The 23190-nt window shown below is 32.5% G+C and overlaps 1 protein-coding gene and 2 pseudogenes across 4 annotated transcripts; all 3 read right to left on the reverse strand.

Moving 5' to 3' along the window:
* Nucleotides 1-89: 89 nt before the first annotated feature.
* Nucleotides 90-3748, reverse strand: LOC114402928 (cysteine-rich receptor-like protein kinase 10). 4 transcript variants are annotated; one of them, XM_028365625.1, is made up of 7 exons: nucleotides 2848-3748; nucleotides 2448-2564; nucleotides 1954-2090; nucleotides 1639-1849; nucleotides 1293-1530; nucleotides 866-1016; nucleotides 90-738 (listed from the first exon to the last, which is right to left on the reverse strand). In XM_028365625.1, the coding sequence occupies exons 1-7, from the start codon at nucleotides 3704-3706 to the stop codon at nucleotides 388-390; spliced, it is 2064 nt and encodes a 687-aa protein (XP_028221426.1). In that variant the 5' UTR covers nucleotides 3707-3748; the 3' UTR covers nucleotides 90-387. The 4 variants fall into 4 exon arrangements, with proteins under 4 accessions (XP_028221426.1, XP_028221430.1, XP_028221429.1 ...); XM_028365629.1 differs by having other exon boundaries at nucleotides 1639-1844; nucleotides 2848-2864; XM_028365628.1 differs by lacking the exon at nucleotides 2448-2564 and having other exon boundaries at nucleotides 1639-1844.
* A 12607-nt stretch (nucleotides 3749-16355) lies between these two features.
* Nucleotides 16356-17660, reverse strand: LOC114402113 (annotated as a pseudogene).
* A 933-nt stretch (nucleotides 17661-18593) lies between these two features.
* Nucleotides 18594-22104, reverse strand: LOC114402945 (annotated as a pseudogene).
* Nucleotides 22105-23190: the final 1086 nt, after the last annotated feature.

Below are 23190 nucleotides of genomic sequence, written 5' to 3' on the forward strand. Positions count from 1 at the left end.
AAGACCTTCCATCAATGATGCACTACGAATTACAAGATACATGATTGCTACATGAAGGATGCGAATGCTTTAATAATGACATTGGAAGCTTTAAAAAATTCTGTTTGCCCGAAGTGGTTCAATATAAACTGTTTGTGTCGTAGTTTCGATCCTGCGTATGTACAGAATAAATGCAACGGCAATTCATGAATACAGATTTGAACATCAATATTAAAGACCAGATGAAGGTCATATCGCTGGCTTCAATCTCAGTTTAAACAAAGGATGCGTGGTGTATTTAAACAAGACATTGCAAGATCAAATAACATGAGTTCCAATAGTTGTATTTTGGTTTAAGAGCGGAAGCATAGATGATATATGAATGAATATCATCCTCCTAACTAGAATCTACCGAGCGTATAGCTCAGTTATTGAAGCCTCATTTTCTGATTCTTGAGCTGATTTAATTATCAATTCACTTGATCCTGTTTCCCTTGAGTTGTACTCCCATGACTGCATCTCTGGAAGACTTTCAGTTCTACTGTTCATATAAAATGCAGGCTTGGCGGGAATTGGGAGACTTAGAGAATAGCTATTAAGCATGAGCATAATGTTAGCCATGGTTGGTCTGTCTGCTAAATTTTCTTGAACACAAAGTAAACCAATATGGATGCATCTCATCATTTCATTTCGTGAATTGTTGTTTAATGATGGATCTAAAATATTTATAGCTGTCCCCTCCTTCCAACTTCTCCATGCCTGCAAAACTTTGCTATTAGGTCATGGATTCCACTTTTATGTTACTGTTCTGGAACATGTAAACGTCTAATCCATACTTTTAAATGGCAAAGAAGAAAAAATAGTTAGTGACAAAAGGAAGACTTACGAAACTTAGTAGATCCTCAACATTCTCCCCATGATGAATGCCACTGTTTTTTTGGCCGCTTAAAATCTCAAGAACTAGTACACCAAAACTGAAGACATCTGATTTCACTGAAAATTGTCCATGCATTGCATATTCTGGTGCCATATATCCACTACATGCCAATATGGATAGAATTATTAGTTTCGTTCTGTTTCAGTTGCTACTTGCTACTGCCAATGACAAAGCTATAGTTCTGAATTCCTGTGACTGTAAAAGTTGTTTTATGCTATCACTCAGTCATAGAAAGGGGAACGATTCTAACAATTATTTAAGAGTTAAGACTCAAACTCTTTGAATAATATACAAATACATGATTTGGTGGAAATTTATGTTAGATTGAAATAAAACTCTTAAAAAATAATAACCTATAGCATATTCTAATACTTACTAGGTTCCGACAATTCTACTTGTATTTGCTTGAGTTTGATCCACTAAAACCAGTCTTGCCATGCCAAAATCTGCTATTTTCGGACTCATCTCTTCGTCTAAGAGAATGTTGCTTGCTTTGAGATCACGATGTATAATACGCAGTCGAGAATCTTCGTGGAGGTATAGAAGGCCTCGAGCTATACCTCTAATGATTTTGTAGCGACTTTTCCAATCCAATTGTGCTTTCATGTTTGGATCTGCATATACATCCATCAGTTTTAACGCTGTGTGAATAGTTAGGATTTGTCTTAAACCACAAGTGAAATATAGAGAAGCAGTCTAACTATGCAATCATTCAGACGTACCAAATATGAAATAATCAAGGCTTTTATTAGGAACAAATTCATAGACAAGTAGCCTTTCATTTCCTTCCAAGCAGAAACCAAGTAGCCTAACTAAATTTCGGTGCTGAAGCTTGGCCACTAAAAGCACCTCATTCTTAAATTCTGTATCTCCTTGGCCAGAATCTCTTGACAACCTTTTAACTGCAATCATCTGTCCAGTAGAGAGCCTACCCTGAAAATGGATCTCTGTCAGCTATAGCAAATATTTTGCTAACTGGTGGTATAGCATATTTTGAATTTTGATGATGTGTATCTGAATTGGACAGAGTTACTTACCCTGTAAACAGCTCCAAATCCACCTTGTCCAAGTTTATTAGAATCAGAGAAGTCTTCTGTAGCAACTTGTATTGTGTTGAAGTTAAATTGCAATGACTCGGCAATTTTAATTTCATCCTCAACTTCATCTTCTTTAACTTCACATAGGAAGCAAATTTAAACTATTTAGTACTTCAAATATGATATAACTGAAATTGAATATTGGGAGGTATAATTTCCTGAAACCATAACATAAAGTGTATACTACTCCCAATTTCTTACCTTCTTGGCAGTGACTTACTCGTACTAGGAATTATTAAAAACATTTCATATTTTGTCAGTTTAATAGATTGTATGTAGTTCAATTATTACGTATAGGGAAGAATTACTCTAAATTATGATACATCATATATACTTTTTCTACAGAGATTTTTCTCTATATTTATATTTCTTTGAAACCATGGAGGAAGAAGTTGGAAATAAAAAGGTCACAGTAAATTGATAGTTGGACTTGCCTACAAGATTTTTCCTAGCCTTCCTCCTCCTTAAATATAAGCAGAGACAAATGAGCAAAACGACAACAACAGTTGGCACAACTATGGAGATGACAATTACTATTGTGTTGCCACTTTCTGCAAAAACAAGAATCCTATGCTGGGTTAAACATTTCAAGGATTAAGGATAATAAAATATCAAAAAGTCTAATGATTAATTACAGAGAAAATAGACAACATACATATATAAGCACCTCTAATACACTGGCAATAATTTTACCTGAATAGAATGAATAAGGAAAACAAAACTCCACAAAGAGGAAAATGATCAAAGTAGATCATAAAGTCATGTTGAGGTTTCAGTTTGTGAAGCTCAACTGTAGTTATTACACTATAGGCAATTAAGTATATTGAGAAGTACCTTCTGGTTCTGGGGAAGTGTCGGCGAACGGAGGTGGTGCTGGCGATGATGGTGGTATCTCTGGGTCCAATACAGTCGTCTGTTCGTAGAAGCGGTAGACTTCGTATCTAATATTACAACTGGGTCTAATAACTCTACCACCGACCTTATTATTACAGCAAGTTGGGATTTCTGAGATAGTCCCATCCAAGCAGTCATTGCATTGTGTCTCAGACAAATCAGGGGTGCACTGCACAAGACCATATATGGTTTCAAAATTTCCACTAGTTTGATCATCCGTAGCATACTTACGACGAGAGTCACCCGATGCAGCTACTCCTTTGAGGTTCCTCATTAAGTTTGCGAGCACTTGATTGAACTCATCCACGTCCGTTGCATTTTTTAAGTTCCACATATAGAGACCAGGAAAATTTTCCACTTGGCCAAATATTGTGCGGTTGGAGTAGCGCAACATGCAATTGTCAAAATGTATAATTGCCTCTTTCTGATTTGGACAATCTTGTGTGAGATTGCTTCTGGCATAGTTGAGGCAACTGCGGCACTCATCTGGCTCCACATCTCCCCTGCAGAGCCCAATGGCGTTGACTCTATCTGGGCTTTGACCATGTGAGAAGTTGTAGAAACCATAATTAATTTCTGTGTTGGAAGAGAGAGTGGATAAAAGGGTGTTCAGATTGGTGTTATAGGTGCTATTTGCTGTGTAATTTCCGACCTTTCTGTAATCACAGGTTACGCTTAACTGGGCACTGACTTGAGATATTAATATTACAAATAGAAAGAAAAGAAGCATGGAAGAAACACCAGCCATCCTGATCTTCCTCTCGATAATCAGAATATTGGAAGCTATAGGTACGATCATGAATGGCCAAAGGGTGCTGTCACTTTATAAACAAAATTTCCTTCAATCATATTAATACTATTTGTTTGTAGTTTTGATTTAATATTATTACATCTTTGGTAACGTGTCTAAGTTTGAAAGTGAAAGTTTTTCTTTTAAAATTGTTAGTAATTAAAAAAAATCTTAGTTATATTACAATTTAAATTATTTACTATAAATTTAAAATTCAATCTATATAATTAAAGATATTCATTTATCATAGTTTTTAATATTAATATAATTTATATATTTAAAATATTTATTTAGAATAAATTTAATTATATAAAATAAATATAATAGATACTAATAATTAATATTGATATAAGATATTCTGTGAGTATTTTTTGAACTAAAAAACTTTTTGTCTTAGACTTAATAGACACCGTACTTTCTTCGATCTAGAAAAATTGAAACAAAAAAACGATTGTATAATATATTTAATATTTTTATGTTATTATTCAATTTTTTAATGATTTAGCTAATGCATCCGATGAGCAAACAAAAACTAATATCTTTACACTTCAAAGATTTAAAAATATATTATACCAACTAGCTAGTTTTATCACACGTGAATATTTTACCATTTAAACTTAAAATATGCCAATCATAATCTCGTGAAACTTCTTCCATTTCCGGTAAACAAAATTAAAAACTTTGAAAGAAACCGTGCTTGAAGAGCCGATTAGGACAGAAGTGGGTAAAGACAGAAGAGGGAAGACAAACACAGAATACACAGTTAAAACTGAGAACAGAAGTAGTTTTCACGCAGATAACGAATAGTTTTCTCTGATGTAAACATATGTATTTATTTTGTTTAGAAATTATATATATATAAATAAATATTAATAATAATAAATAAACTCGACAGTTTCTTTTATTAATATAAATTATTAAATTTTGTGATTAATTTTTTTGTCTTAACATTCCGTTTAATGGAAAAAAGAAACATTAATTAATTCAGAGTTCGACCAAGAAATATATAAAATTGGTTAAGAATAATTTTTATTAATAATCAAACTTGAATATTACCTGAATCATATAAATTTTATGGCTAGATTGTTAATTACTTGGTTATTGTGATAAATCTCATGATTAAAAAATTAGGCAAAATTAGTGAAGAATATTATAAATTAAATTTTAACGTTGAGAAGAAAGGAAAAAAAAAAGCTTAAACAAAGACAATTTAAATGCATTGAAAGGAAAGAAAATCTATGTTAAACGCCATCCATAATTTTATTTTTGTTTGTATGTGATTTTTATTTTTATATGTATTATAGTTACAGCAATTGAAACAAGTTTTAGGAATATCTCTCATTTACTATCCTCCAAAATTATTTTCATTTTATTCCTCATTAATTTTATATTTTAAAAATTATTTTTATTACAACTTATTCACGACCTAACATATATTTATATCGGTATCTTTTAATAGGTGTCGTCTTTGAAACATTCAATTGGAACATTCAAGGAATATGGCAAATGAAAATATATTTTAAGATGTTATCGAAAGAGAAAGAGTGATGATATTATTGAAAAGTCACACGTTCTTATCAGTAGTATTCATTTGTTTTTAATATGACCGGCAGCTATTCATTATTTGAACAAGCTATGTCCATTTGTTTAAGAAGGTAGTTCTGGGAATGGTGTCTGATGGAGACGGAACTGATTGCGTTTACAGTTCATCTTCTATGGTAGGATATTTATGACCTGTGAATAACTTGAGTCCTCAATATATTTATAATTTTGCTTTGTTATGTTTTGTTATTTAGGATGCGTTTGGTTCACATCATTTTCTTTTATTTCCCAAAATACTTGGATAAAAATAAGCATTTCTATGTTAGAAAATTATGAAAATATTATTATTATTATTTTATAAAATTATTTATCATAGTTATTATAATTTTATAATTAATAGCATTATATATTAACCAACAAATATTTTTATATAATAAATACATTTATGAACATTGTTTATAATAAATATAGCATTTGTATTTATTTAAACTACATAAAGATATAGTTAAATATTATAATAAAATTAATTAATTAGAATATATTAAAATACATAATTAACATTATAATATATTGTTAAACAAAAAAAGCAAACTCATCTACGATGTAATTTTTTTTTGAAAAAAGCGTAAGTGGTGATTCGTTTCCCGACTTTTATATATAAGAAAAAAACTAAAAATGAGAAGTGTGTTTTAAGTTATGACTTCTATACATAAATAATAATAAAAAATCATAGCGTATTTTAATTTATGACTTTAAAAAATTTAAAAAAATATTGAAAATTAAAGTCGTATTTACTTTTTATGACTTTCACTTAAAAAAAAATGAAGTTGCAAACCATATAGGTCTTCGAAAAAAATTTATAACCAAAATTTCTCTGGCACCGTGTTTGAAGCAAACTTTTACCAATCAATTTGCAGGACTGGCCACATGTGGAGGCTGAAAGGAAACTGTAAAATTGGGAATGGTAGAGCCTCGCGCGTGTATCCTAAATCTAAATGCTTTGAATTTTTTCTTTTAAATCGAGAGAAGATACTTTGTAACTCATTTTCAATTCGGAAACTTCTCTAAATTCGTTTCGTCGCTGGAGGATATGTTAGTATGAAACTATGAAATTTATAATTAAACAATCAATTGAATTATTGGTTTTTAGTTGCGATTAATTTAAATTAATTATTTTAAAATTAAAATTAAAAAATTATCAAAATATAAACATTTTCAATGAGGAAAAGCATCAAATCAAAATATTTTAAAAACATAAAAAATTAAAATAAAATGTTTTAAATTTAACGTGTCAAAACCAAATAGTAAAATATAATGAATAAAAAATCACATTAAATCTTAAACAACCAATTAAATTATTGGTTAAAGGGCTGATTAGAATATTCTAAAATATGTTACTAGTCTAGACTTGTTTGCTGACGTTATTAAGGGATATTATTACCATATGTTGACTTCTCTTTTATCTCACTTCCAAGTTCCAGCTAGCCCATTTTTTTTTCCAATTTATTTCTCATCATATATTTGATTATTCGTCGAATACTAATCAAAATACACTCTAAAAATGAAGTCTACGTTTAACATTTTTCTATGATTAAATCCACTCATCTCCATTTTTAAATATAAATAAGAATACATTCCTTCAACTGCCACGTGTGTGGATCAGTTGGTATGAAGATTTGACAACTTAATTGATTGTCAAGATATATAACTATGTTAAATAAATTTAATATTTCATATTAAATTTAAAAACTTAAAAAATGAAAATTTTAAATTCTTTTTAGAAAATACCGATCCAAATCGGTTCTTTGCACTATTTTTTTATTAGTTCTAACCGATTTTGGGTCAGTTTGATTGATTCTCACTAATTTTAAAGTTTTCTTATTTGTTAGTGTTAGAACAAATCTCTTTTAACCTGTGATATTACAAACTACAAAAGAAACACAAGTTATTAACAAAATGCGGAAATTACAGATCAAAACATACCTCCAGCCATTGTTATGAAGAGTTTCTTGTTTTTGGTTCTTCCAAGCTCTCTCTCTTCCTCTCTCTAGATGGTGTACAAGACTGAATTCGAAGGGATTAGCTCAGGGACCAAATTCATGTGCTTATATAGGCATTCTACCATCAAGAATGCATTTATCAGCCATTACCACTCATTATTGGCTGTTACAATTTTTTATTGGTCATTATCATCCATTAACAACCATTCAAAATGGCTTTCAAAACTGATGAGCGTTACAAAATTTCAAAATGTTATGACCATGAATTATTACATTCTCCCACTTGGTCCAAACATTTTGACTTAATGCTCAATCTTCTTAAGAAATGAATATATGAATCATAGTGATAGTTCCTCTTATAACGAGTAATATCATCTATGTATTACAATATACTCAATTTCCCAAGCAGTATACTTAAAGTGGTAATAAAACTTCATGAATAAACCCAATGTTTATTCTTGGTCCAAAACATAATTTTTCTCAAATAAGTCAATGTGCACCAAAATATGAGAAAATATCATAATATAAAAGTTTCAATTTTTACATATATGTATACAATCATAAATTGGAACCAAGTCCCATTCTTTCTACATGATCCTTAAATTTAAACGGTGGCATGCCTTTAGTTAAAGGATTAGCGATCATCAACTCAGTGCTTATATGCTCAATGACCACTTTCTTGTCTTTTACTCTTTCTCTAATGGCTAAGTACTTAATGTCGATGTGCTTACTTCGACTTCCACTTTTGTTATTCTTAGCCATAAAGACAGCAGTTGAGTTATCGCAAAAAATTCTTAAAGGCCTTGAAATAGTATCAATTATCTTCAGCCCAGAAATGAAACTTTTAAGCCATACACCATGTGATGTAGCCTCAAAACAAGAGACAAACTCAACTTCCATGGTAGAAGTAGCAGTCAAAGACTGCTTAACACTCCTCCATGAAATAGCTCCACCAGCCATCATAAAAATGTACCCAGATGTTGATCTACGAGAGTCAACACAACCTGCAAAGTCTGAGTCTGAATAACCAATCACATCTAGATTGTCTGTCTGTCTATACATAAGCATGTAATCTTTGGTCCCTTGAAGGTACCTCAACACTTTCTTAGCAGCTCTCCAGTGGTCAATACCTGGATTACTCTGATATCTTCCTAACATTCCAACTGCAAAAGCAATGTCAGGCCTTGTGCATACTTGAGCATACATGAGGCTTCCAACAACTGAAGCATAAGGAATGTTTTTCATTTGTTCCTTCTCAAAGTCATTCTTTGGACATTGGTTCAAATTAAACCTATCACCCTTCACAATGGGAGCAACACTTGGTGAACAATCTTTCATCCGAAATCTCTCTAGAATTTTGTTAATATAGGTTTCCTGTGATAGACCCAAAATACCTCGAGATCTATCTCTATGAATCTTAATGCCGATGACATAAGATGCATCACCTATATCCTTCATGTCAAAATTCTTAGAGAGAAATTGTTTCACCTCATGTAGCAAACCCCGATCATTGGCTGCAAGTAAAATATCATCTACATATAAAACAAGAAAGCATATTTTACTCCCACTAACCTTGTGGTATATGCATTGATCCATGGGGTTTTCATCAAAACCAAATGAAGAAATTATCCCATGAAACTTAAGGTACCACTGACGGGAAGCTTGTTTTAAACCATATATAGATTTATTAAGCTTGCAAACCAAATGCTCACCACTATTAGAGGAGAAACCTTCAGGTTGTTTCATATAAACCTCCTCCTCTAAATCACCATTAAGGAAAGTTGTTTTCACATCCATTTGTTGCAACTCAAGGTCAAAATGAGCAACTAATGCCAAGATTATACGAAGAGAATCTTTCTTAGATACTGGAGAAAAAGTCTCTTTGTAATCTATTCCTTCCTTTTGAGTAAATCCCTTAGCAACAAGTCTTGCCTTGTATCTCTCAATGTTGCCTAATGAATCCTTTTTGGTCTTAAAGACCCATTTACATCCAATGGCCTTCGCCCCATTAGGCAACTCTACAAGGTTCCAAACTTTGTTACTCTGCATGGAACTCATCTCATCCTTCATGGCATCATACCATAAATTTGACTCTTTACAACTCATGGCTTGATCAAAAGTTTCAGGATCATTTTCAGCTCCAATATTATAGTCAGATTCTTGCAAATATACAATATAATCACTAGGAATAGCTGATTTTCTTACTCTAGTAGACCTCCTTAATGTTGCATCAACATTTTCTTGGGGATCATGTTGTTCAACTGGTTGTTCATCATTTTCATGAATTTGATGATCAACTTGATCTACTGGATTATCAACAACAGTTTGTGGAATGCCAATCATGTGTTGTTCATCATCCCTTTGGACTTGAGGGGTATGAATTACAACCAATCTTTCATTTGATGTGGAAGGTTGAGATTCTATATAATCAATTTCAGAACCTAAGTCCCTCAATTGATCACTCCCACTGATCAAATCATTTTCAATAAATTTGGCATTTCTTGATTCCACAATCCTAGTAATATGATGTGGACAATAAAACCTATAACCTTTAGACCTTTCGGCATATCCAATGAAATACCCACTAATGGTCCTCGGGTCAAGTTTCTTCTCTTGTGGGTTATATATTCTCACCTCAGACGGATAACCCCAAACGCGCATATGTTTCAAACTCGGTTTCCAACCTTTAAACAACTCAAAAGGTGTCTTTGGGACAGCCTTGGTTGGAACACGATTTAATATATACACTGCCGTCTTTAGTGCTTCAGCCCACAAGGATTTAGGAAGATTGGAGTTGCTAAGCATACTCCGCACCATGTCCAATAATGTTCGGTTCCTTCTTTCTGCCACACCATTCTGATTCGGAGAACCAGACAAAGTGTATTGGGCAACAATCCCATGTTCTTGAAGGAACTTTGCAAAGGGACTAGGTGCTTGTCCATTGTCAGTATACCTGCCATAGTATTCTCCACCTCTATCTGATCTCACTATTTTTATTTGCTTGCCACATTGGTTCTCAACTTCAGCCTTAAAGACTTTGAAGGCATCCAATGCTTCGTATTTGTTATGAAGCAAATAAACATTCATATATCGTGAATAATCATCTATAAAGGTGATAAAATATTTCTGACCATGTGCATCCATATCTGGACAACAAATATCAGTATGAATTATTTCTAATATGCTTGAACTCCTATTAGCACCTTTCTTAGACATGTTGGTCTGCTTACCCTTAATGCAGTCCACACAAGTCTTAAAGTCAGCAAAATCTAGAGTATTGAGTACCCCATCTTTCACTAACCTTTTAATCCTCTCAATGGAGATATGTCCTAATCTCCGGTGCCATAACATAGAGGAATTCTCATTAATATTACACCTTTTAATACCAGTTTGAACATGCATAGAACTATAAGTGGCATTATTTTGTAAACCAAGAAGATAAAGACCATCAGACAATATACCATTCCCAACACATTCAGAATTATAAAATAACTCAAATGATGTGTCTTTGAAATTAAAGGAATATCCAAACGGTACAAGCCTTGAAATAGAAATCAAGTTTCGGGAAAAACTTGGTACATAAAAAGTCCTTTCTAATTTTAAAATAAAGCCACTACTTAAAGTCAAAATGCAAGTTCCAATGGCCTCCACATGTGAGCCTAGCTTATTGCCTGATAAAATGCTTTGCTCACTTCCCACTGGTTTCCTTAGGTTTTGCATATCCTGTAAAGAATTTGCAATATGAATAGTAGATCCAGAATCAATCCACCAGGTGTTAATATTAACACTAACCATATTAGATTCATAACATACTAATGAGATTGATTTACCTTTCTTCTCAAGCCATTTCTGGAACCCGGGGCAATTCTTTTTCATGTGTCCCTTCTTCTTGCAAAAGAAACACTTTGCCACCTTCTTAATATCAGCTTGAGGTGATATTTTACCATTCCCCTTCTGATAAGCTTGAGACTTAATTGCTTTGTTCTTCCCATAAGCAGTAGTCAGCAATGCACTCTCACCCATCTCCATTACAAGCCTTTCCTCTTCCTGAACACACATGGTCATTAATTCATTGATAGACCATTTATCTTTATGTGTGTTGTAGGAAATCTTAAATGGCCCATATTCATGCGGAAGGGTGTTCAAAATGAAATGCACTAGGAAGGACTCAGACATATCAACCCCTAGTTTCTTAAGTTGAGCTGAAATATCTCGCATTTTCATGATGTACTCACGCACACCTTTCACACTGGTGAGCCGAAGAGAAGAAAACTTCATGATCAAGGTGCTTGCTAAAGTCTTATCTGAAGTGATGAACTGATCATCAATGGCCTTAAGCAAGTCTCGGACCTTTTCATGCTGGTCAACAGAACCACGTATCCCAGCCGAGATTTTGGTCTTAATGAACATCACGCTGAGCCGGTTGGATCGCTCCCACCGCTCATATAGCGCAACGTCAGCTGGGCTACTTTCATTTGTGATTGCAGGTGGTTCGTCTTTCCTTATAGCATAATCTATGTCCATCCACCCCAATTGTAAAAGAATTCTCTCCTTCCATATCTTATAGTTATCTCCTTTGAGTTCGAGAACATCACATTGAATATCAGAAAAACTAATAGTTTGAGAAGCTGCAAAATTCAAAGGCTTATGTCAAAATTTGAGGCATACTAATCTTAATTGTATCTTTTATCAATGTAAACATACCATAAAATTGAATCTTGTGACATAAAAATTGTCTGTGGGCTAAATTTTTAATTCAATAAGAAACAATTAAACCTTATGATAGAATAATCAAATTATTTGCTTAATATTCATGCTTTACGGGTACAATATGAAAATAATTTAATTTCTATCGTAAATTTTTACTTTATGATAAAATCGACAAATTATACATACATCATGATGCCTGTGGGTAAATCATGAAAAATAATACGTCATTTTATCCCAATTAATTATACAGATATAATAAAAATTCTTGTGAGATAAAATTCATTATATAAGTATAATTAATTACAATATTATGTCTAATTCCTTATATGATCTTTAACCAACTTAATATATAATTTTAATCAAATATAGATGCTGTGGCTAATCCATAATTAATCAAAATTATAAAGATCACTTAGACATAAAAATTTATTATATGAGAATAAATAGTATTTTGCATTTCAAAATCAAGATACAATATAATTATGAATAAGATTCTCATATAATTTTATAATTGAAATATAATATTATGCATTTGATTTCATATATATATGCATAGAATAAAATGTTCTAGAATATATTCATGCATAAATTAAATCAAAATTCCAAAAACTGTAAAGCAGAATGTGTATATAACGTATTAAAAACGACAACATATCAAAAAAGCTTTATTGGTTTAGTGGTCTACACATACATTAATGTTCTTGAAGTCAAGGGTTCAACACCTAGCTAGCACAAAACGTAGGAGTTTTTGTCTTTTTTTTTCTTTTTTTTTTTAAAAAAAAAAAAACACTGTTCATCATCTTCAACCTTTAGCAGGTCAAACCCGACCCATACGCAGACCCGTTCGTTTTTCATTCATTTGGACACCATTTTTCACGATTCAAAAGCCAAAATTAAGGAAATCAAACGAAATACATATTTCTAATTTTATTTTTTAAGAAACAAGGCCCTTCATACCATAAACGAAATCAAATCGGAAAATACCGAAAATCGAAAATGGACAAGGCAGAGGCAATTGTTGCTCTGATACCAAATGTTAGAACAAATCTCTTTTAACCTGTGATATTACAAACTACAAAAGAAACACAGGTTATTAACAAAATGCGGAAATTACAGATCAAAACATACCTCCAGCCATTGTTATGAAGAGTTTCTTGTTTTTGGTTCTTCCAAGCTCTCTCTCTTCCTCTCTCTAGATGGTGTACAAGACTGAATTCGAAGGGATTAGCTCAGGGACCAAATTCATGTGCTTATATAGGCATTCTACCATCAAGAATGCATTTATCAGCCATTACCACTCATTATTGGCTGTTACAATTCTTTATTGGCCATTATCATCCATTAACAACCATTCAAAATGGCTTTCAAAACTGATGAGCGTTACAAAATTTCAAAATGTTATGACCATGAATTATTACAGTTAGAATATTCGGATGAGTCACTAAATCGATTCCTAATTAAATTGAACGGTGTGGTCTGGTTTTGAAAACTATGCTTAAAAGCTTTACTTTGTGATAAGGTTTATAAAGAGGTCAATAGGCCTATTAGTATTATATAATTGACAATTGCTTCTTGTATCTTCAATGTTTTTTTTTAAACCTCTTTTAAGCTTTCAAAACACCAAATCTAGAATGTTACATTCTGGAACAAGTGCAAGAGGCAAATTATAGATATAAAAAGTAATTTTCTATATAATCTTATATTATTATGTTAATATTATATATATATATATATTATAATTATTTATACAGTATAAAAATATAATAAAATATTAGGACAAAATACCAATTAGGGTCCCTTTTATAAATTATTTACCAAAATGGGTCTGTTTTAAAAATATTTATCGGGTGGGTCTGTTTTTTTACTACAACGCGCTTTACCGTCGGGTGCGTTCAACATAATAATGACACGTGGCAGTCATGGAACGTGGTGCTGACGTAGGCGCTTTAGGTCGTGGTACTGACACAGGCACTTTAGGTAGTGGCGCTGACGCAGACACTTTGGGTCGTGGAGCTGAAGCTTGACCACTAAAAGCACCTCATTCTTAAAGAAAAAGTTGAACTCAACTATTTTTATTCATTTTATTGGATTTTAGTTACTAAAAATTATTTTTGTAAATTAAAATTTTTATTGGATTTTAATTAAAAATTATTTTACTGGACGCGCCTGCGTCAGCGCCACGACCCAAAGTGTCTGCGTCAGTGCCACTACCTAAAGTGTCTGTGTCAGTACCACGACCTAAAGCGTTTGCGTCAGCACCACATTCCATGACTGCCACGTGTCGTTATTATGTTGAACGCGCCCGACGGTAAAACGCGTTGTAGTAAAAAAACATATCCACCCGGTAAATATTTTCAAAACAGACAGATCTATTTTAGTAAATAATTTGTAAAATGGACCCTAATTGGTATTTTTGCCAAAATATTATGTATGCATATAAATATGTCAGCCTATAAAATTTAATAGACTTTTTTAACATCTAAGGCATGACCTATTTACTTAAATAAGTTTTTTTTCAAAGTGTAAATTTGATCTTCTTAATGTATGAACCAAGTCAGGGAAGACCTTTTATAGGTCATCATGCTATAATCCCTTGATAGAACATCTAATCTATTTCCAACTACTAATTGGTTAGTTGGAATTAGATTTAGTGCTGTTAAATTTGCATGTATTTACGCAATTGCAATACCTATAACCGTTGAATAAAGATTAAACGAATCAAATTCTAAATGCGTATTTTAACTTTGATTTATTGATATATAATATTAATAGTTCATTGATATTTTTCAACATATCATTCATTGATATTTGATAATGTCTAAACACACTTATAAAAGGATAGATCATTCATCAAATAGTTCTAAATTGCGTTGTCTCAATAATATTCTTAAGAAAATTTTTACTCTCCATTTTTGAATTCTAACACCTCCCTTCTCCCTTCTTTCAATATGTGACGACATCTCCCTTGGTGGAACACCCTCGCAATGACATCTTTTCTTCAACGGCACACCCACAACAATGAAACCCCTCCCTCTTGTGGTGACTCCTCCTTTCCCTGTCTCCTCATTCTCATGCTCCCTCGTCCTCTTTCCTCCTTCCGTGAAGGTAAGTGACTCTTTTACCCTCCTTTTTTATTTTCTTTCTCCTCCTTTTCCCTTTATCAAATTTAATTAACTATAAAAAAATCCTTCTAAAATGACTTTTTCATAAGCAAAAATACTTTCAGAATGACTTTTCCATAAGTATAAAATGCTTCTAGAATAGTTTTTTCATAAGCAAAAATTGTTTATGAAATGGTTATTCCAAAAGAATTTTTGCTCATTAAAAGCCATTTTGGAAGTAACTTTTTTAAATTTGGAGTAGTCTTTCCAGAAGTGTATTTTGTATATTCTAGAAAGGGGGTTTTGAAAATCACTATTGTGCTTATGAAAAGATCATTCCAAAAGCAAAAACGTATTGCAATCCAAAGTGTATTTTGTATCTTTTGAAAATGACGTTCCAAAAAAGCACTATTTTAGCTTATGAAAAAACCATTTTAGAAGTAAAAATTATAATCCAGAATAACCTTTCTAGAAGTACATTTTGTATCTTGTGGAATGGTCATTCCAAAATTAAAGCACTATTTTTGCTTACAAAAAAGGTGTTCCATAAGATTTTTCCTTATGGAAAGGTCATTTTGTAAAAGTATTTATTCCCTTGTGAAATGTCAATTCTAGGAAGAAGAGTTGAGTTGGAGAAGAAAAGAACAATGAAAGGGGAGGGTCTGGACTTGCGCTGACTGCAGGAGAAGGAAGAGGAAGAAGGAAAGCCGAGGATCGAAAAAAGAAAGAAGAAATAGGTTGGAATTTTTAAAAAACTGAGAGGTACATGATGCAATAAGGACGGTGCAAAATTCAATTGCCCTCATAGTATATTAGGCTTAATTAATGGAATGGGGCAACCCAACATGTTTTTTTTAATCTTTAGTGTGGGCTTATCCCTCCAACACCTTTCATCATCATTTATTAGTCGTCGCGTCTCCAACATATTGTTTTTCCTCAATATAGGAAGAAATCACAATAATTCGTAACAACAAGCAAGCAAGGGTCTATAAATTCTGCATAGGAAAATTTATTTTTCAGTCCCTTGCCGTGCTCTGGTCAATCAAGGTTGGGGCTTGACAATTAATTAAGAGAGAAACAACCCGGAAAAAAATATATATATGGGGCTCCACGATAAAGTGGACGGGAGTTGCAGCTTCAGTGCAGGTGTATAGAAGCAAAAGAAAATGATATTTTGTGAATACAATTCTGAACTTTGATGATAGAAATAGTAAAGTTCTTACACAGAACAGCACAGAGAAAACAAAATGGGTGAGATAAGTTCAACAATAATAACAAAGTATTTTATTCGTAGTGCAACCGCATCTAGTTAAATAATTTTCCATTAGCGTTATAGGTGGATGGTGGAATTGTCATGGAATCACATTGCTGGTGCTGGTGCATCTGCCGTAGTAGGTTCATCATAGAAGCGGAAGTTTTCATATCTAATATTACAACTGGGTGCAGCAACCCTACCACGTATCTTGCCGACACAACAGGTTGTGATTCTTGAGAAAGCCTCAACCACGCAACTGTTGCAGTCTTGTCCTGACAAGTCAGGAGTGCACTGAACAGCACCATATATGGTCTGAGAATTTGGAGCAGTTGCATTTGCCGCGGCATACTTATGACGAGAGTCACCTGATGCAGCTATGCCTGTTAGATTCCTCATCAAGTTCCCCAACACTTGATTGAACTGGTCCATGTCCGTAGCATTGGTTATTTCCGACATATAAAACAAAGGTGAAGTCTCCATGAGGCCAAATATAGAGCAAGTAGCGCAACATGCACTTGTCGTACCACCCAATTGCCTCTTTCTGGTTTGGAAAATTACGAATTAATTGTTTAGGCAGCTGCGGCATTCGTCTGGTTTAACATCTCCTCTGCACAGCCCAATGGCGTATACTTTGTCAGTGTTTTTGCCGTAAGAGAGATTGTAAAAACCATAGTCGATTCCTTTGTTGGAAGTGAGATTGGATAAAAGTGTGTTGAGGTTGGTGTGATAAGTCCTATTGGCTGTGAATCTGCCTTTATCACTAATAGTAATAATAATGAAAAGGATACAACAAATAAAGGAATGTTGCATTGAGGAAATAATTAATAGGCATTAATTATGATTGCTTTCTTTCAGAGAGGGAATTGAAGTGATTAATTTGCTGAGTAAAATTGTGTTGTTGGTACGTTTATAAAAACTTTGTTTGGCACGTACCGTGTATGAAACGAAACTTTTACCATTTAATTTGCTGAAGAGGTCACATTCACATATATGCAAACTGTAAAATTTAGTTTGGTAGTGCCTTGTGTGTCCTAAATGCTTTGAATTTTTGTTTTTAACACGAGAGAAAATGCTTTGAAGTTTTAATAACATCTCGTCATTATGATTTGTAATTAGTATTTATCAATTTAGAAAGTTATCTGAATTCGTCGCTGCATGTGTTAGAAGACCCTGTCAGATACGTGTCACATTAAAAGAAGAACTCTAATGTCCGGCGTATTTTGACTCGGTCCCACCAAAAGCTTGGCTCATAAGTCATAACACAAGGTGAAACGACCCCCTTCCTCTGTCGTTTGTCTTAAATTGCTCGCATGGACAATTCCTTCTTGGGCCACCAGCTCAGCCCACTTACCCATCTGACCTTTAATATGATTCTCATCATCAAATTTAAATAATAGTATATCAAAAAATAAAAAATAAATTATAAGATGATAAAGAAAAAAATAATGTATTAAAATCTATAATAAATTAAAATAAATCCTTTTAAACATTTATAAGTAATAAAGTTTAATATTAAAAATTAATAGTTTAAAAATTGCATATTTTTACAAAAGAGAAAAAGAAAGATAAAGTTTACATATATAAATTAAAATAAAGGGAGAAAAAAGAATAATGATAATGATACGTATAAGAAACATACCATGCACGAAAGTACGTAAGCTTAAATATTTTTTTCCTGATTTTCCTTAAATCCGTCTCTTATCTTTTATTTTTCTATTTAATTGTTAACCAATCACATAAGTGGAATTAGTGTTTCGTGTTTATTGTATAGCATTACTGAAAGTTTATAGACTAATTATCAATTGATGAATTTTAAAAATTTTGCATTATTACATTTTCTTGCTTTTTTAAGAATTTGAATTAATAATTAACACGAGGAGAAATATTTTCAATAACTGGAAATTTGTTATTTTTAAAAGGTTTAAATATATTTTTAATCTTTTAAATTCTAATAATTTTTTGTCTTTAAGAAAATAAATATTTATTAGTCCTTCAAATTTTTGAAAAATTAATTTTAGTCCCTTTCATTTTTTATGTTAATGGTGTCATAGAGATTGGTTTAGTTTGGTTTAGTTTTGATTTGATTTATCAAATCCGAACTAAACTAAACTGACATTTTATGGTTTAATTTGACTTTTATTATTTCTTAAGACTTTTTTAACAACTTGTGGTTCAGTTGTTCAGACATTAATTTGCATGAAAAGATCGAAGTGGTTCAAATATAAACGGTTTGTGTTGTAGTTTTGATCATGTGTATGTACAGAATAAATGCAGCGGCAATTCATGAATACAGATTTGAACATCAATATCAAAAGACCATGAAGGTCATATCGCTGGCTTCAATCTCAGTTTAAACAAAGGATGTGTGGTGTATTTAAACAAGACATTGCAAGATCAAATTACATGAGTTCCAACAGTTGTATTTTGTTTAAGAGAGTGGAAGCATAGATGATGAATGAATATCATCCTCCTAACTAGAATCTACCGAGCGTATAGCTCAGTTATTGCAACCTCATTTTCTGATTCTTGAGCTGATTTAATTATCGATTCACTTGATCCTGGAACACTTCTAGTTCTACTGTTCATATAAAATGCAGGTTTGGCGGGAATTGGGAGACTTAGAGAATAGTTATCAAGCATGAGCATAATGGTAGCCATGGTTGGTCTGTCCGCTAAATTTTCTTGAACACAAAGTAAACCAATATGGATACATCTCATCATTTCATTTCGTGAATTGTTGTTTAATGATGGATCTACAATATTTATAGCTGTCTGCTCCTTCCAACTTCTCCATGCCTGCAAAACTTTGTTATTAGGTCATGGATTCCACTTTTACGTTAATTGTCTGGAGCCTGTAATCGTCTAATCCACACTTTTAATTGACAAAGTAGAAAAAATAGTTAGTGAAAAACGGAAGACTTACGAAACTTAGTAGAACATTCTCCGCATGATGAATGCCCCTGTTTTTTTGGCCGCTTAAAATCTCAAGAACTAGTACACCAAAACTGAAGACATCTGATTTCACTGAAAATTGTCCATGCATTGCATATTCTGGTGCCATATATCCACTGCATGTCAATATGGATAGAATTCTTAGTTTCGTTCTGCTTCAATTGCTACTTGCTACTGCCAATGACAAAGCTATAATTCTGAATTCCTGTGACTATAAAAGCTGTTTTATGCTATCACTCAGTCATATAAAGGGGAACGATTCTAACAATTACTTAAGAGTTAAGACTCAAACTCTTCGAATAATCTACTAATACAAGATTTGGTGGAAATTTATGTTAGATTGAAATAAAACTCTTAAAAGAAAAAAAATAATCTATAGCATATTTTAATACTTACCAGGTTCCGACAATTCTTCTTGTATTTGCATGAGTTTGATCCACCAAAAACAGTCTTGCCATGCCAAAATCTGCTATCTTCGGATTCATCTCTTCGTCTAAGAGAATGTTGCTTGCTTTGAGATCACGATGTATAACACGCAGTCGAGAGTCTTCATGAAGGTATAGAAGGCCTCGAGCAATACCTCTAATGATTTTGTAACGACTTTCCCAGTCCAATTGTGCTTTCATGTTTGGATCTGCATATACATCCATCAGTTTTAATTTTGTGTGAATAGTTAGGCTTTGTCTTGAACCACAAGTGAAATATAGAGAAGCAGTCTAACTATGCAGTCATTCAGACGTACCAAATATGAAATAATCAAGGCTTTTATTAGGAACATATTCATAGACAAGTAGCCTTTCATTTCCTTCCAAGCAGAAACCAAGTAGCCTAACTAAATTTCGGTGCTGAAGCTTGGCCACTAAAAGAACCTCATTCTTAAATTCGGTATCTCCTTGGCCAGAATCTCTTGACAACCTTTTAACTGCAATCATCTGCCCATTAGAGAGCCTACCCTGAAAATGGATCTCGGTCAGCTATGACAAATATTTTGCTAACTGGTGGTATAACATATTTTGAATTTTAATGATGTGTATCTGAATTGGACAGAGTTACTTACCCTGTAAACAGCTCCAAATCCACCTTGTCCAAGTTTATTAGAATCAGAGAAGTCTTCTGTAGCAACTTGTATTGTGTTGAAGTTAAATTGCAATGACTCGGCAATTTTAATTTCATCCTCAACTTCATCTTCTTTAACTTCACATAGGAAGCAAATTTAAACTATTTAGTACTTCAAATATGATATAGCTGAAATTGAATATTGGGAGGTACAATTTCCTGAAACCATAACACAAAGTGGATACTACTCCCAATTTCTTACCTTCCTGGCCGTGACTTACTTGTACTAGGAATTATTAAAAACATTTCATATTTTGTCAGTTTAATAGATTGTATGTAGTTCAATTATTACTTATAGGGAAGAATTACTATAAATTATGATACATCATATATACTTTTTCTACAGAGATTTTTCTCTATATTTATATTTCTTTGAAACCGTGGAGGAAGAAGTTGGAAATAAAAAGGTCACAGTAAATTGATAGTTGGACTTGCCTACAAGATTTTTCCTAGCCTTCCTCCTCCTTAAATATAAGCAGAGACAAATGAGCAAAACGACAACAACAGTTGGCACAACTATGGAGATGACAATTACTATTGTGTTGCCACTTTCTGCAAAAACAAGAATCCTATGCTGGGTTAAACATTTCAAGGATTAAGGATAATAAAATATCAAAAAGTCTAATGACTAATTACAGAGAAAATAGACAACATACATATATAAGCACCTCTAATACACTGGCAATAATTTTACCTGAATAGAATGAATAAGGAAAACAAAACTCCACAAAGAGGAAAATGATCAAAGTAGATCATAAAGTCATGTTGAGGTTTCAGTTTGTGAAGCTCAACTGTAGTTATTACACTATAGGAAATTAAGTATATTGAGAAGTACCTTCTGGTTCTGGGGAAGTGTCGGCGAACGGATGTGGTGCTGGCGATGATGGTGGTATCTCTGGGTCCAATACAGTCGTCTGTTCGTAGAAGCGGTAGACTTCGTATCTAATATTACAACTGGGTCTAACAACTAAAGCACCGACCTTATCATTACAGCAAGTTGGGATTCTGAGATAGTCCCATCCAAGCAGTCATTGCATTGTGTCTCAGACAAATCAGGGGTGCACTGCATAAGACCATATATGGTTTCAAAATTTCCAGTAGTTACATTATCCGTAGCATACTTACGACGAGAGTCACCCGATGCAGCTACACCTTTGAGTTTCCTCATTAAGTTCACAAGCGCTTGCTTGAACTCATCCACGTCCGTTACATTGTAAAAGTTCGCCACATACTGACCAGGTTGAAATTCCAGATTGCCAAATATTGTGCGGTTGGAGTAGCGCAACGTGCAATTGTCATAATATATAATTGCCTCTTTCTGGTTTGGACAATCCTGCGTGAGATTGCTTCTGGCATAGTTGAGGCAACTGCGGCACTCATCTGGCTCCACATCTCCCCTGCAGAGCCCAATGGCGTTGACTCTGTCTGGGCTTTGACCATGTGAGAAGTTGTAGAAACCGTAATTAATTTCTGTGTTGGAAGAGAGAGTGGATAAAAGGGTGTTCAGATTGGTGTTATAGGTGCTATCTGCTGTGTAATTTCCGACCTTGCTGTAATCACAGATTACGACTATTTGGGCACTGGCTTGAGATATTAATTTTACAAATAGAAAGAAAAGAAGCATGGATGAAACGCCAGTCATCCTGGTCGTCCTCTCGATTATCAGAATAAACAAACAGAATATTGGAAGCTATAGGTACGATCATGAATGGCCCAAGGGTGCTGTCACTTTATAAACCAAATTTCCTACAATCATATTAATACTATTTGTTTGTAGTTTTGATTTTATATTATTACATCTTTGGTAACGTGTAGACAATTTTGAAAGTGAAAGTTTTTCTTTTAAAATTGTTAGTGATTAAAAACAATCTTAATTATATTGCAATTTAAATTATTTACTATAAATTTAAAATTCAATCTATATAATTAAAGATATTCATTTATCATAGATAGTTTTTTAATATTAATATAATTTATATATTTAAAATATTTATTTACAATAAATTTAATTATATAAATATATATAATAAATACTAATAGTTAACATTAATATATGATATTCTGTGAATACTTTTTGAACTAAAAAACTTTTTGTCTTTCTTAGTACAAAACTTTTCGAATGGACACGGTACTTTCTTCTAAAAAATTTGTAACAAAAGAATGATTCTATAATATATTTTTAATTTATTTAATATTTTATGTTACTATGCAATTTTTTTAATGATTTAGGTAATGCATCCGATGAGCAAACAAAAACTTATATCTTTACACTACAAAGATTTTAAAATATATTATTCCAACTAACGATTCTTTGGTTCAAATAATGCATTTTAACAGTAGGAAAAAATGCATTGTAAACTCATGTTAAGCAAAATTTTGTTCTAAGAGCTAGTTTCATCGCACGTGAATATTTTACCATTTAAACTTAAAATAAGTCAATCATAATCTCATGAAACTTGCATTGCCAGTAAACAAAATAAAAAACTTTGAAAGAAACCGAGCTTGCAGAGTCGATTAGGACAGAAATGGGTAAAGACAGAAGAGGGAAGACAAACACAGAATACATAATTAAACCAGAGAAGAGAAGTAGTTTTCAATCAGATAATGAATAGTTTTCTATGATGTAAACATATGTATTTATTTTGTTTAGAAATTATGTATATAAATAATTAATAATAATATTAATAATATTAATAATAATAATAATAATAATAATAATAATAAAAAATAAATAAATAAACTCAACCGTTGACCAATGTACTTTTTTTTATTAATATAAATTATTAAATTTTGTGATATAGTTTTTTTAGTCTTAAC

The sequence above is a fragment of the Glycine soja genome, chromosome 20, assembly GCF_004193775.1.
Source record: "Glycine soja cultivar W05 chromosome 20, ASM419377v2, whole genome shotgun sequence".
NCBI classification, from domain to species: Eukaryota; Viridiplantae; Streptophyta; class Magnoliopsida; order Fabales; family Fabaceae; genus Glycine; species Glycine soja.